The 16,195-nt window shown below is 38.8% G+C and overlaps 1 protein-coding gene across 2 annotated transcripts in view; it reads left to right on the top strand.

Moving 5' to 3' along the window:
- The window catches only part of ULK4 (unc-51 like kinase 4), a 256,275-nt gene that overhangs the window by 72,825 nt on the left and 167,255 nt on the right, over positions 1–16,195 (top strand). For both annotated transcript variants that reach the window (XM_049817203.1, XM_049817204.1), the window contains 2 exons: positions 2,319–2,501; positions 8,359–8,486. In XM_049817203.1, coding sequence (XP_049673160.1) covers positions 2,319–2,501; positions 8,359–8,486 — 311 coding nt within the window. The remainder of the gene's footprint in view (positions 1–2,318; positions 2,502–8,358; positions 8,487–16,195) is intronic.

Here is a 16,195-nt window from a genome sequence, read left to right as displayed (position 1 = left end):
CCTTTTTTTTGTGTGTGTGTGTGTGTTTTGAGTAATGTTTCTAAGGACACTGGTGAACTGGGCTGTTTCTGAAGTTCTTACATGGAAATCTTTTCTCTGATGATAGTATTCTGTGCATGTATGTATTGGCTTTGTGTAGCAAGGTTTTGGTAGCAGGGAGGGTTACAGGGGCGGCTTCTGTTAGAAGCTGCTGGAAGCTTCCCCTGTGTCTGACAGAGCCCATACCAGCTGGCTCTAAGACGGACCCGCTGCTGGCCAAGGCTGAGCCAATCAGCGATAGTGGTAACACCTCTGTGATAACATTTTTAAGAAGGAAAAAAAAGTTGGGACAGACAGAAACAGCAGCCGGAGAGAGGAGTGAGAACATGTAAGAGAAACAACCCTGCAGACACCAAGGTCAGTGAAGAAGGAGGGGGAGGAGATGCTCTAGGTGCCGGAGCAGAGATTCCCCTGCAGCCTGTGGTGATGCCCATGGTGAGGTGTGACAGGCTGTCCCCCTGCAGCCCATGGAGGTCCACGGTGGAGCAGATATCCACCTGCAGCCCATGGAGGACCCCACACCGGAGCAGATGGGTTCCCGAAGGAGGCTGTGACCCTGCGGGAAGCCCATGCTAGAGCAGGCTCCTGGCAGGACCTGCAGATCTGTGGAGAGAGGAGCCCACGGAGCAGGTTTTCTGGCAGGACTTGTGACCCCGCGGGGGACCCACACTGGAGCAGTGTGCTCCTGAAGGACTGCATGCCGTGGAAGGGACCCATGCTGGAGCAGTTCATGAAGAACTGCAGCTCGTGGGAAGGACCCACGTTGGAGAAGTCTGTGGAGGATTGTCTCCCATGGGAGGGACCCCGCAATGGAGCAGGGGAAGAGTGTGATGAGTCCTGCCCCTGAGGAGGATGAAGTGGCAGAAAATAATGTGTGATGAGCTGACCCTAAACTCCATTCCTTGTCCCCCTGTGCCGCTACGGGGGTAGGTAGAGAATCTGAGAGTGAAGTTGTGCCCAGGAAGAAGGGAGGGGTGGAGGGAAGGTGTTCTGAGATTTGGTTTTATTTCTTATTAACCTACTCTGGTTGATTTGTAATAAATTGAGTTAATTTTCCCCAAGCTGAGCCTGGTTTGCCCATAACAGTAATTGGTGAGTGATCTCTCCTGTCCTTATCTCGACCCACAAGCCCTTTGTTATATTTTCTCTCCCCTGTCCAGCTGAAGAGGGGGAGTGATAGAATGGCTTTGATGGGCAGCTGGCGTCCAGCCAGGATCAACCCACCACAGTGTAATTGCATATAGTTTCTCTTAAATGAGACCTCACTATTGAATGCACACCAAGTAACCAGGAATTTCTACATATAGCTGGTCTGAAGAGAACAAAGAAGTGGTAATATTGCCTACTTTTACAGAAGAAAGTTGCCTTCCAAGTTTTTCCCTAAAACCACTTCAGACTCTCATGTGACTCAAATAATTGACATAATGTTTTCCTATCCTGACAAGCTAAAGACAGTGAAAATTTAAATGTCTAAAGAGTCATATTTTCTTTATTTGAAGAGAACAAAAGCAGTTACAGTATCTTGAAGGTTGCATTTCCAGAGATATCAAAAGGAAAAGCTATGTTGACTTGGAGATGAATCCACCCTGGAGGTCACTTGGTAATGCTTGTTAGGAAACAGTTAAGTTAGTATACATAGAACAGATTTGTGCTCACTTCACAGTCAGTGTCTGCATTTTCTGTTAGAATTGTTTTAATCACTGATACTTGTAAATCAACCACTTGGGAGAATAGTTTGCATGTTTACTATACTAAATACTGGTCTTTAACAAGTATCTAGATCTCAAGTAGTGTCTAGATCTAAAGATCCACTTCAGATAGTGAACTACTACATATCAGATTATGTCCCATGAGCAGAGAGAGAAGAAAGATGCCCACTTTTGTGGGTGACCAGAATTCCTGTGGTGTGTGCCATGTCTGTATTTTTTGCTGCCTGTGCTTCTTTCTAGCACAGTGTTATCTGATGTTACCTACATTCTGTGCTGATAAAAGACTCAAGCACGGACTATGCTGCTCCATCATTATTATTCTCTAGAGGGAGAGAGTTATGTGACTGATGTTGATGTTGGTGTACAAATATTTCGGTTTCAGCTACATGCAGTGTATAGGAATACATTTAGGAGAATTCCAGGTCTCTAAAAATAAGTAGCCTCTTCCTCTAATATGAATTCTCTGTATTCCTAAACTATTGGAAAAGTCACCACCTGTTTTTATTCTCCATTATTTTTCTTGAGATAATAATCCCATTAAATAACAATGGTGTGTTTTCACTTTTGTAGGCTTTATGCAGAATTACTCGTTACTCACCTAATGCTTTCCAGAGTGTCATTGAAAAAGTGGGATTAACAGCTGTACTAAATTCCTTGGCAAATGGAATATGCAGAATTCAGCAGTACATGCTCACCATGTTTTTGGCAATGTTGTCATGTGGGATTCATCTACAGAGGCTGATTCAAGAAAAGGTTTGATTTCAGATTAATAGTATTCACTGGCATGGGATTTCACTAATGGAAACTTTAAAGTTGGCTCTGGTAGTGTTTCTGTGTTTTCAAAATGCTTAACTCAGTGACACATATCTGAACAGCAGGAAATGAGGAATGTGTCTATATTTTTATTTGCTTAAGATCTAAATATAGTGTATAGTTTTTCTCTCTGTCTCACAGATCTTCAAGAGATGTTACTAACGGGAAAAAAAATTGCTTCTGCAGCTAGAATTCAATCAATTCAGAAAACTCTTTAGCCTGACCATGACTGATAATGGCCCTAAGGAAAAACAATAAGGAATGCATGAGGACAGTTATTTGACATAGCTCTCTTAGACGTTTAAAAGAGAAAATAATGAGTGTCCTGATTGAATCTAAAGCTGTATTTATGCTCTCTTTAAAGGACCTTAGGCCAATTTGTAAGTGAAATGTCTTGCAGAAATTAGCATTTTGATAACTTATGGTTTTCTTGTTAGTGTCACTGAATAAAACTACTAGTTCTGATTTATGTCTAATACAATTTTTGGAAGAGATGATTAAAAGTTTTCTATTTTGATCACCAAAGTATTCCATGTTTAGAGAAATCATGTTTATTTTTTTGGCACTAAGTCTGCACAATTCATAAACAAAAGTAATCCTCCTCTGCTTGGAATCACAAAAAAAGAAATCACAAAGAAAATAAGAACTTTAGCTTGTGTTTTCATCAGATACTCTGTTGTAATGTATACTGTAAACTGACAGTCATCTTGACTATAACATCTATTAGGCTTTAGTTGAGAGATACTAATTTGGTTTCTCTACACATAGTTTTAACAATGTTACATTAAAAAAGAATCTATTGTTTTCCACCCATCTCTTTTTTGCAGCCTGAAATTACTCATTCTCTTCCTAAAAGTCATTTTTGTGCCTTGTCAGAATTGCCAATGTGCTTTTGTAAATGCGTGTCAGCTGGCCTTAAGCTTTCCACAGATTCCACTACAACAGTACTAACAGGTGGCAAATTGGTAATGTCGCAGTTTCTAATAATGCATATTACTGTGTGTTGGTGGTATAGTCAGAGAAGTATGTTCAAAAAATATTCACTTGAACATTCAGCGAAAGAATGCAATGTGTAGCAAGCATATGGCTACAGCATGAGGTGTTCTGTGAAGAATTTCTCTTTTATATAGGACTTCTATTGCTAAAAGGACTCCCTTTCTGATACTGCAGTTCTTATGAACCAATTTAATCAAATTTTTGATATTATAGAAATATTAAACTCTGAAGGTCTCCAACTAGTTATAGGAAAATAAAAAGTATTTTGTTGGCACACAGTATAGTAATGGCTGAAACATTGTGGGTTTACAATTGCGGCTTAATCATTAATGAGTTGTCATAGGTGTTTTGTGAGCAAGTGTTGCAATTTTGCAGATTAGAAATTGAAATGTAGACAAATATAGACATTCTTTTAACAGCTTATATCAAACTAATGATAGAATTGGGAGTAGTACCCAAAGCTGTAACTGAAAAGTCATGGTACTTTAAAAACTGGTAAAGCAGGTGTAGTTCTACTGCATGTGCCCACATTTGGTAATTGTATCTGCCTTACAGCTCAGATAAATCTGTATATCACAGAATGTCTATTTTGCTCAAATTAGATTGTAGGATTTTGGAAGCAGAAACTAGATTTCTATTTTTCTTGAATAGGATATAAAAATATAATCCTGCTCCTGAATTGAACTGCCAGGTACTATCACATTACATGGAGTAATAATGTTTTATTGCTGAAAACTGAATTTAATAATCCATGCACTTTTCAATATTCCATGAGCATGAGATCCAAGTCTACCTTAATGAGAGAAGGGAAAAGAAAAAACAAGTGGGTGTGGGTAGTGTTGGCTTACAAAGTATTTTGCCTTCTGTAGAATTCTTGTATACTATAGATAAGAGGCAGAAGGACCTCAATGTTATGCAGAAGGTAGTGATGACGTTTTGACTATCTTTTTAATACAGCTGCAGACCAACATATTGGAAGATGCTTAAAGATATAAATTCAAGATGGAGATCATTTAGTTTTGTACATGTTATCTGGAAACTCCTTTAGCTTACAAGACTTAAGGCTGCCCTTGTTTTCTATTCCCTTCAAGAACAGTGATAAAACCAGTTATAAAATAAAAGCCAGAAGACAAAGGAGAAATGCAGTTCTGTGGTCATCCACACTAGTATAAATCTTCAGAGAACTACAATAGCTAAAAGGGACTGGTTTTTGTCCATCTCTAATACAGAGCCTCTCTATTTTAGTGTCTTGTCTTGGAAACAAAAAAAGCTGAAATGATGTTTTAAAATAAAGTATGGAGAAAGAACTCAAAGATCTTTGACACACTATAGCAGTAGATAAAAAAAAACACATTGCTAATTACTTTTAGCTGGCTGTCAAGATTCACCTTTGAATGAGTGAAAACCAGTCATATAACTTTTTGAATGCAGTTAGGTTCTTCCAGAGGTCAGATAATGGGGTGCGGTGGTTTTTATTTGTTTTTTCTCAAGTGCTAATAAGTAAAATTATTCATGTAGTTACAGCAATACATTGTCACAACTGCATTGTTTCTTCGCTTCCCTGCACCATTGGCCCTAGTCTCTTTTTATCTTGGTGATATCCAATTATGGCATTGAAAAAAAAGCATTATAAATACATTATAAATATTGTCCTTGTATTTCAGTTACTTTTTTCAGTTCTTTGTCTTTTACCTGAATGTGGACAAGTAGCTACCTCTGATGTTGATGGTTTTGTCAATATCAGTATGGATTAATAAAAAGATATGAATGTCTTTAACAAGATCTTTGTAACTTTTAACTTATATGGAGGCATTTGCAATGCATAGAAAGGGAATTTGAAAATACACAACAATACAACAAATGATTGCTATTGCAACTTCAGTTCTTATATAGTGAGATAGTGGTCTAACTGTTTTCCCCTTGTGTAGCCAATTGGAAACATCATTGCTTTTTGTGACTGGTTTTAAACTTGCTTTACAGTATTACTAAGAGTATCCAATGTAAAATCATGATCTTGTTGCCATCAACAGTGTTTTCACTTGCAATGAAAAGAGTGTCCTTACCCCGCAGAGTCTCCACGGATACATCAAATAGTTGCAGGGGAGGGAAGAACAATATAATGGTGAAACAATTAATAATGTATTAGAAGGTATTTCAGCAATTTTTGGCTCTTCTGTTATATTGAGTTCTGCAGGTCAGCAAAGATGAGCTTCACTTGCTGTTCTGCAGTCCTCAGACCAGCGAGAAAAGCAAATTCCAAAGTGTCTCATTTATTTCTTAAGACAGATTATTAGAACATTCCCAGATAAGTCTGATGTAACTGATCTTAATTGACATTATCGTCGTAACCCATGATAACCCCTACATGTAGCATTGATATATTCTTGATTTCCAGAGCATGAGGGCTAAAAATAGCTAGATGTGCTTTGGCTTGCAGTTGCATGTGTCTTTGTCATGGTGTCCCTGTGCTTAGTCTATCAAGTCCATTTTTGTTAGCAGGCAGTGTTGCATTATATATATTCTTTCACTAAGTCTGAGGCTTTATGGGGTTTCTTAACGTCAAAACTTTTTTTTGTGGTTTTGAGTAATTTCATAAAAAAAGCCCCAAACCCCACAAAACCCCACTTTATTAAAATTTCAACCTTTGCTTGTAGTAGATTTTAATTTAAAAACTTTACTGCTGGAGGAGCTATAAGTTGAGTGTGTTCTACCAGCTGTTGAAGTGTTTAAAGCAGGAAACTTTACACAGCTTATGCTTATTAACCACAAGATTGAGGAACTCTTCTATTTATGAAATAAATGGCAGAAATACAGCAAAACGGTTCTGGAATAATTAATAACAGTTTGTTTTTTCTGGGATTTCTGCAGTTACTGTCTATGCTGACTGCTTTTGAAGACAGTGTTAAAATGGTACCAGAGCAAAATCTGGTGGTTTGTTGGCCAATTCTCACATTCTTCTTTTTCCAGTCTCTGTAAAGAGGTATATTTAATTGTTGGAAAGACTGGCTCTAATAAATTACATTCAGTGTTTTTCAGTTTTATGACAACAAAGTTGCTGTTCAGTTATTCAGTTGGCAAAAGACAGAATTTGAATAATACTTGGTATGTTAAATGTGCTTCACACAGCAGGATTTTAAACTTTGTACACAACATGCAGGCATACACTATGCACCTCTTTATCCTGTACTGTCACTCCTTTGAGAATCCAGCTCAAATGCTTGAAGGTAGTTTCTGTTGATGAGGCCATTTGTGCTCAGTCTCATTCTTGGATAGAGCCAATTGATTCAGTTTGTAAATTCTGGCTCAGTTTTTAATTCTGACTTTTTTTAGGGTTGGGTTTTTTTTGAGAGAGAGAGATTTGAAGTGGCATTTGTGTTTTCAGAACAAGGCGTTCTGATCAAGAGCTAATCCAAAAATACCATCGCTGCTACCAGCAAGGTCATCTTTGAAGATGGATTGGGGTTTTTTTGGTTTTGTTTTTGTGGGTTTTTTTTTACCAAATAGCCCAATTGGTCTTTGTAGAAGAATACAGATGAATAGCAGGTATTTTTATTCCTCGAAGGTAGAGGATACTCCCTATGGTTTTTTGTCTTTTTTTAAAAAATTCTTTTTCTTTTTTCTCCTTTGGTTCCTCAGGAGTTACAACATATCGTTGGACAGAGCATAAATGATCCTCATCTTATGCTTTTTACAACTCATACTACCTAATTCTGTTATTCATAATATGAGATCTTTTTTTTTCCTTCCACTGATTCTCAGCTTTATTCCTTTGGAGGCTAAGGCAGTACAAATGAATTTCACATCTTTCCACATGTCAGGCCACATTCTAGAAACTAGAGAAAAAAATCCTCTCAATATACAGGGCAAAACAGAGAGAAAGAGAAAAAGAAGCAAGCTGTGATTTCAGAATCCAGTCAGTTAACCATTGTTAAACTTTTGAAGGGAAATATTTTGTGGTTATTCTTCATTTCTCCCTATCCTTGTTAAACTTTTAAAATTATTCTTTCATTTGGATTTATGGGAAGGAGAGAGTTAGCAAGGATCTTAGCATCTTATAAATTGACTTTATCATAGGAATGGTCAGTGGATTAGGAAAGTCATGGCTCCTTACTGCTTGCAGTTTATTGGTTTTCTTTCTTTCCAAGTCCTAATTAGTGTTGTTCCTTGAAAAGGTGTTCTTCACTTTATGAATCCAAAATAAATTTAGTTTAGATAAGAATAATCAGAGAAGGTAGAAACAGTCTTGCCATCTATTTGGAGCATCTGTTGTATAAATTAGGGGCTGATGTAGACATGATTGTATCCAACAAATGTGTTGTTTTTAATCTTCCTGCATATAAGGGAATTAATAGGTAAATGTTTAATCATATTTATGCTGAAATATTTATGTATTCTGAAAATCATTCAGTCTTCTTTTAAAGGAAATATACTAAAATATCCTATGTTTATCCTTACAGTAAGACATTTTAAAATGTAAGTTCTATCGTATTTTGTATCTCATTTTGTACCATTTTGGACATAGTACATTAGATAGCGTTTACTTGCTGCAGCTCTTGAGAAGATGTATAAAGCAGCTTTGCACTGGGCCAATCTATCTTGGAGAGAATTTATTTAGTAGGGTTTTATGGAGGGTTGGTTTGTTTGGTTTTTTCATTTGCTATAAGTGGCATGAAAAGTACCTTACTAATACCGAATGCTCATGAACATGAGCAAATTTTAAATGTATACAGTGTTATAATAGAATGCAAGTAACCTTTTTCCATATAATAGTATTAATATACTTGTGTTTAATTCCACCAAGGATTTTGTGACTACAATTACTCGTTTACTTGAAAGTCCTTCAACTTTTATTCGAGCAAAAGCCTTTCTGGTCCTGCTACAAGTTTTAATTAATAACAGGGAGATGTTGCTACTCAGTTGTCAAGCAAGGTAAGGTGATAATGGAAAATAATTAGAGATGTAATGTTTATTTTCAAAGCTGTACCTGAAATACTTTAAAACTGGTGTTTCTGAGCCAGTGTTATAGGAGTGAACTATTTTCTGTGTAATATGAATCCTTTTGTTCATGAGAATATCAAGAAAAGAGTATTCTCGTTTGTCTACGGTCATTAGGTGATGATTACACACAAGGGGAAACACTGTCTTACAAGAAGAGTCTGTCTTTTAAAGCAACTTATAGTCCCAGTGAGCATTAGGAAGCAGCAGATTTTGCTTTGGGTAGGGCAAAACAAATACTGCAACAGTGAGTTGTTGCTCTGGTGGGAAAGCAAAATAGGAAGGTCTGCCATGTGCCTTCCTTGTCTTGGGGTGTGGTATAATCCATAGTCTTTTCAGGGTAGGCACGTGCAAGGTAGAACAGTATTTCTTGGCTATACATGTTGTTGGAGTGATTTATATAATGTCCACTGAATTCCTGTGACTTTTACATGAAATATTTTGTTTCTATGTTTTAAAATACCTTGCAAGAAATGACTGCTTTAAAATTATATTTGTCTCACAGTGGAATAGTTATTTTAATTTTTGTCTTCTGATGGCATAAAACCATTCCCATATCAGACAAGAGAAAATTAGATTCTGTTCGAATGTAAATTGTCACCATGTTTTGGGGGTGATTGGAGAAGTAATATGGAAGAATTTATGTGGGATTTCAGATGAGGCTTGTGGGTAGCTGTAAATCTAACTACATTTACAGCAAGTAAAACTTTAGATCTTATATTGATGTTTGAGAAGAATTAAGCATTGGAGCTGAAGGCTGGATTGGAAGGAGCAGGTGAGTTACACCATGAAGCCATTGTGACAGCACATCTTGTGGGGTGCTATCATTATATACCCCTCCACTCACATACAAATCTGTAGATACCCCAATTTTTGTAGGTCATAGAGAGTAAGTACTGAAGCCAAGTTTCTTTTTCATGTGTATCTTTCTATACTTCCAGAAATGTTTTATCAGGTGATGTGTTCTGGTTACTGTAAAATGTCTCTAATGATTTGTAAGTGACTTTTTGAATGGTTACATTTTTAATGGCTGCTGCTATTCATATGCTTGTTATAGCACATAGGACTGAGCTGTATGTTTGGAGAGATGTCTGACAGAAGTCCAGTACTGACAGTTACTATTTATTTATTTATACCTGTCATGGTTTAAGCCCAGCCGGCAACTAAGCACCATGAGGCTGCTCGCTCAGAAAATATTAAAAGCTCGTGGGTTGAGACAAGGACAGGGAGGGATCACTCGCCAGTTATGGTCACGGGCAAAAAACAGACTCAACTTGGGGGGGAAAAAACCCCAAATAAATTTAGTTTGTTACTAATAAAATCAGGATAATGAGAAGTAAAACAAAACCTTAGAACACCTTCCCCCCACCCCTCCCTCCTTCCTGGCTTAACTCCACTCCCAATTTTCTCCATCTCGTCACCCCCAGAGGTGCAGGGGGACAGGGAAAGGGGGTTGGGGACAGTTCGCCACACCTTGTCTCTGCTGCTCCTTCCTCCTCAGGAGGAGGACTCCTCACTCTTCCCCTGCTCCAGCATGGGGTCCCTCCCATGGAAGACAGTCCTCCATGAACTTCCTTAGCGTGGGGTCCCTCCCACAGGCTGCAGTCCTTCATGAACTGCTCCAGCACTGGTCCTTTCACCTCCTCCAGAGCCCCTTCTTCCCCTCCTTCTTCACTGACCTTGCTGTCTGCTCAGGGGTTTCTCTCACGTTCCCAGCTCCTCCCCGTGCTACAGGTTTCCCCTCTTACATCTGTTCTCCCAGAGGTGCTGATGGGCTCGGCCTTGGCCAGCGGGGGGTCCATCTTGTAGCCAGGGAAGCTTCCAGCAGCTTCTCACAGGAGCCACCCCTGCAGCCCCTCCCCCACTACCAAAACCCTGCCACACAAACTGGAAACACTGCCTGAGGTATTTTGTGAAGGAGAACAACTTTAACAATTTTGATCAACAATTTGATCTCTTTTTTTAGAACGCTTTCCAATGAGCAGCCTTTCTGAAGAGAACGTGTTGTGAATTTGGTATGTTATTTTGTATTGTAAATTTTGGCTTTATGCTGCTGTTTTATTGTGATGCTCCAGAGCGAGCTGATTAGGGACCAATACGTAATATAACACATTATTGAATTGATAAACCTTTTTTTTTTAAATTAGTTATGTTTACTTCATAATTGTTCTTCAGTGAACAGTGTGTCTTTTGACAGGATAGCACATGTAGGCTAAAACCTTTCTCTTACATCCAGAAAGTAAAATGGCTACAGTAGGATGAGGGAGGAGAAATGACCCATTATATGTGGAGACAACTACTTCCATAATATCCTGAACTCTGGAAGACTTTTGAGTCCAGTAGAGATAGTGGATATTCTTAGGCTTATACTGTTGAATTTCTGTTGGAGTATTTTAGTTAAATGTCTCCAGTTCTGTGACAGAAAACTTACTTCAAAATTAAGACTCATAAATTCAAAATTGCTATTACAGTAAGCAGTAATCAGTTGGCTAACTACTGAAAATGTTTGATATACTCAAATTCTCATTATGAAGGTGTTTGATTTGAGAAATACAAAGTATGTAGTAAAATGTGCATAGTTTTTACTTATTGTCTTTAGCAATTTTACTTATTGTCTTTAGCAGTTGCAGCTAATGCCTGTAACAGGATTTATATTGCTTTAGATTATAAAATCTGTTTATGATAATGATAATCAATAGAAGGCAATTTTTCAGTATGCATCCGTTAAAGGATATGATGCAGATAATAAAACAGTAATAATTGTTTCATGGCAGCACTGCATATATCTCTACTGCTTCAGGTTAAATCTTGTTCAGTTTGGCATTAGAAAAGGCTTTTGTTTAGTTTTAGTTTAGTAATCCAAATTATACATACCTTCGCAGAGATTTTGTTTTTTAAACCAAATTCTCTGAATCTGTCATAACATATTTTTAAATTATGAAATTAGTTGTGGTGGGAGTGTGTAATTCAAGAACTTGACAATGGATGTCACTGGGGAAATTCCACTAGGAATTTCCGAAGTACTTTGAGATTTGGAGTTCTGTGGATGAAAAGCATTTATATGTAATATCAAATGTAATTTTGAAGTGATTTTTTTCTTACACAACATTGATACAACTCACCTGTTATTCTTTTTTCTACCTGTCTCATGGTAGTCCATTCCATACCTTTTGTTTTTCCACATATGATACAGCTAGAGAAGTTATGAGACCTTTTTGGCTGAAATAGCACTTGTTTGCTTACAATATGCAAATTAATTTCTTTTGCTAATCACCCTGAGTTTTCTGGTCTCCTTGTTTCCTCCATGATTTGCAGAGGCAGGCTACCTGTTAATGAGTGGAGGTATACAACCTGAAGTTTTGTTGAGACTTATAATTTCACCCTTTTCTGAACTAGTAGTAATTTCTGATTAGTCTCACTGAATTGTTTTTTCTGGATCTAAATGGTTTCAGAGAATTTCCTAGGTGAATAGAGACTGCCCTGGAGATTGAACTTCCTCCCTAAAGAATTTATTTAAAATTCTTTTCTACTGTCTGCAGAGATGGACACTTATGGAAAGACAGGGTAGTATTCCTGACAGACTTTCACAGTCTGCAAAAGCCTAATTATGCACAAAAGCATAACTTCTGAGTAAAATCTTTCTCTGTTATCTGTCTCCAGCTGCCATATTGTATATGCCCTCAAAGGAAAAGCTTTACCTGGAGACCTATTACAATCTCACATTTAGCATAGCCTGTTGGCCTTACACACCTAAGGTTGGCCTAGAAAAATAGTGAGAAAAAGAACAGGAAAGTTTGGTGCTCAGTTAAATGGGAAAACATGGAAATGGAAGGCAGGAGGGAACAATTACACAAGTCAGTGATTTCAGGAAAAAAAAACCAGCAAGCCTGTATGAAACAAAACAAAACAAAAAGGCGCAGAAGGGGAGAAATAGGGATTCACCCTTCTTGTTAGCATGTTCTGCCATCCAGTGTTGAATCTCTGTAAAATAAACAATATATATTAAACATCCTTTAAAAATCTTCATCCTTTTCTGTTACCAGAGGTTGACTTAAAACAGGTCCTTGAATTGTTGGGGTAAATGGACTATATATGTCCTCAGAGCATGCAAGACAATCTTTAGTTCCTTGGAGGTCTCTCATTCTCTGTGAGCTTAGTGAACTGAAGGGAGAAGACTGCTAGTGAGAGACCTCCTGGTTTTAGTCTCAGTCATCTGGCAGCTGCATGCATTTTTTCCCCCTGTTGAGACGCTCGTAAAGTTGTAGCTGAACCTTACTGATATCTAAAGCTGATTTTAAGTATGTTGAGGGTAAATGTTACTGGTAGAAGGGAATGAATGAATTTTAGAAAACAGTTTTTAAAGAGGCCTTGAGAGGTTGCAGAATCTACCCTTCTGATCCAGGTCAAGGTCTGTTATGCTTGAGAAATCATTTTTAATGATTGGTGGAAATTGGTGGGTATTCCATGACGTCTTTTTGACAGCTGTTCTAATTGTTAGCTATTCCTAACACCCCAAAATTCTTTTTGTTTTCTCATTGAAATTTCAATTCTACAGGTTAGCACAGAAAACAATGTAGTCTTTCATTTTACAGTGATTTCTGTATATTTGAAGACCATGTCCTACCATGTCTCTGCTCAGTTTTCTGAATTTTGACTAAATCTTCTCTTTTTTCATGTTTATCATCTTTATAAATGAACAGTTCTTATTCTTTTTAAGTAGTAGATCTTATTCCCATTCCTACTACTCAGGGCTGTTAACTCTCTGCAAATTCTCCCTTTTTTGCTCTACTCTTCACATCTTTTCTGAGAAAACTTGGGTTGGGTTTTTTTGTGTAAAAGCTCACTGATGGCCATATCATGCAATATAGGTACTTGAAGAAATTTTTAAAAAATCAAACCTGGCTTCATTGACAGCAGTTTATGCCTCATTGTATTTAACTTACTTATAGTAACACATATTTTTTCATGTATTGCCGAGTGCAAGACAAACATGTGCATCATATGAATTGAATAAATGTGTTTCCATAGGCCTAGTTTTGCCCATTAGAGAGAACACTGAGATTCTTCACGAAATAAAAGTAACTGATGAATTGTTCTACATATGACTGAGGAATTTGTCAAACGAAAATAGAGATACTAATGCTTTCCTGCCTATATATGGATGTGTACAATTTTCTCAAGACAATGTTTAGCTGAACAGTACTATTGGGGAAAAAACAGTTGTGCATATTTTTAGAAAATCTTTATGTGAAAGACAATTTCAGAAGAATTCTGTCAAGGAGTTTCTGGACAAACTCAAACAAAAAGGAAGCCTACAGAGGGTGGAAGCAAGGACAGTAGCCTGGGAGGAATACAGAGAAATTGCTGATCAGGTTAGGAAAGCTAAAGCCCTGATAGAATTAAATCTGGCCAGGGCCGTCAAGGGCAACCAGAAGAGCTTCTACAGGTATGTCGGTGATAAAAGGAAGACTAGGGAAAATGTGGGTCCTCTCTGGAAGGAAACGGGAGACCTGGTTACCTGGTGTGTGGAGAAGGCTGAAGTACTCAGTGACTTTTGCCTCAGTCTTCCCCAGCAAGTGCTCCAGCCATGCCGCCCAAATTGCAGAAGGTAAAGGCAGGGATTGGAAGAATGAGGAACTGCCCACTGTAGGAGAAGATCAGGCTCGAGACTAAGGAACCTGAAGTTGCACAAGTCCATGGGATCTGATGAGATGCATCTGTGGGTCCTGAGGGAACTGTTGAATGAAGTGGCTAGCCACTATACATCATATTTAAGAAGTTGTGGCATTCTGGGGAAGTTCCCACTGACTGGAAAAGGGGAAATATAGCCCCTATTTTTGAAAAGGGAAAAAAGGAAGACCCAGGGAACTACAGGCCAGTCAGTCTCCCCTCTGTGCCTGGCAAGATCATGGAGCAGATCCTCCTGGAAACTATGCTAGCACATGGAAAATAAGGAGGTGATTGGTGACAGCCAACATGGCTTCACTAAGGGCAAATCATGCCTGACAAATTTAGTGGCCTTCTACAACAGTGTTACAGCTTTGGTGGGTAAGGTAAGAGCAAATGACGTCATCTATCTGGACTTGTGCAAAGTGTTTGATACTGTCCCACACAACATCCTTGTCTCTAAATTGGAGAGACATGGATTTGATGGATGGACCACTTGGTGGATAAGGAATTGGCTGGATGGTTGCACTCAAAAGAGTTGCGGTCAATGGCTCGATGTCTGAGTGGAGAGCAGTGGTGACTGGCATTCCTCAGAGGTCAGTATTGGGACCAGCGCTGTTTAACATCTTTGTTCGTGACATGGACAGTGGGATTGAGTGCACCCTCAGCAAATTTTCTGATGACGCCAAGCTGTGTGGTGTGGTTGACATGCTGGAGGGAGGAAGGGATGCCATCCAGAGGGACCTTGACAGGCTTGAGAGGTGGGCCTGTGCGAACCTCATGAAGTTCAACAAAGCTGAGTGCAAGGTCCTACATGTGGGTCGGGGCAATCCCAAGCACAAATACAGGCTGGACAATGAGTGGATTGAGAGCAGCCCTGTGGAGAAGGACTTGGGGATGTTGGTTGTCAAGAAGCATAACATGACCTGGCAATGTGCGCTCACAGCCCAGAAAGCCAACTGTATCCTGGGCTGCATCAAAAGAAGTGTGACCAGCAGGTCAGGGGAGGTGATTCTCCCCCTGTACTCCACCCTTGTGAGACCCCAGCTGGAGTACTGTGTTCAGCTCTCGGGCCCCCAACATAAGGACGTGGACCTGAGGAGCGACTCCAGAGGAGGCCCATGAAGATGATCAGATGGCTGGAGCACCTCTGTTGTGAAGACAGGCTGAGAGAGTCGGGGTTGTTGAGCCTGGACAAGAAAAGGCTCTGGGGACACCTTATAGCGGCCTTCCAGTACTGAAAGGGGACCTACACGAAAGCTGGAGAGGGACTTTTTACAAGGACATGTAGTGATAAGACAAGGGGTAATGGCTTTAAACTGAAAGAGGGTAGATTTAGAAGCTCTTCGCTGTGATGGTGGTGAGGCACTGGAACAGGTTGCCCAGAGGGGTTGTAGATGCCCTGTCCCTGGAAGTGTTCAAGACCAGGTTGGATGGGGCTTTGAGCAACCTGGTCGAGTGGAAGGTGTCCCTTCCCATCGCAGGGGGGTTGGAACTAGATGATCTTTAAGGTCCCTTCCAACCCAAACCATTCTATGATGATTTTGCGATGGGAAGGACAACACAAAAAGAGAGAACTCATGAGTTTATGTAAACTTTGTACTTTCCTCTCTCAGAATAAATGAACATACTTTGTATGCTTCTCAAAAGTGATTAGCTAATAGAACATGCTTTTAAAAAATGAACCCCTTTCCCCCCAGCAACAAAACCACTCATGTTGAAGTCTATTAAACCTATTTTAAGTAAAACTTAAACAGATCTAAACATATTTCCATATAGAATCAGATGATTGTTAAATCATGGAAGTGTTTGCATGAGTTTTTTTCTTTAAGAAAACTCTGATCTTTTGTCATTTTTGTTCGAAGTTAAACAGTTTTTGAGTAGAAATTACTTGGTTGTCTGGAAAGGCTAGAGGGCTTTACACCCTTTTAATTTAAAACATTCAGGTTTTGTATATTAAAAAACTTTAAAGCTTT

Source organism: Accipiter gentilis, chromosome 14, assembly GCF_929443795.1.
Source record: "Accipiter gentilis chromosome 14, bAccGen1.1, whole genome shotgun sequence".
NCBI lineage: Eukaryota > Metazoa > Chordata > Aves > Accipitriformes > Accipitridae > Astur > Astur gentilis.
This window is presented reverse-complemented; position numbering and strand designations above follow the sequence as displayed.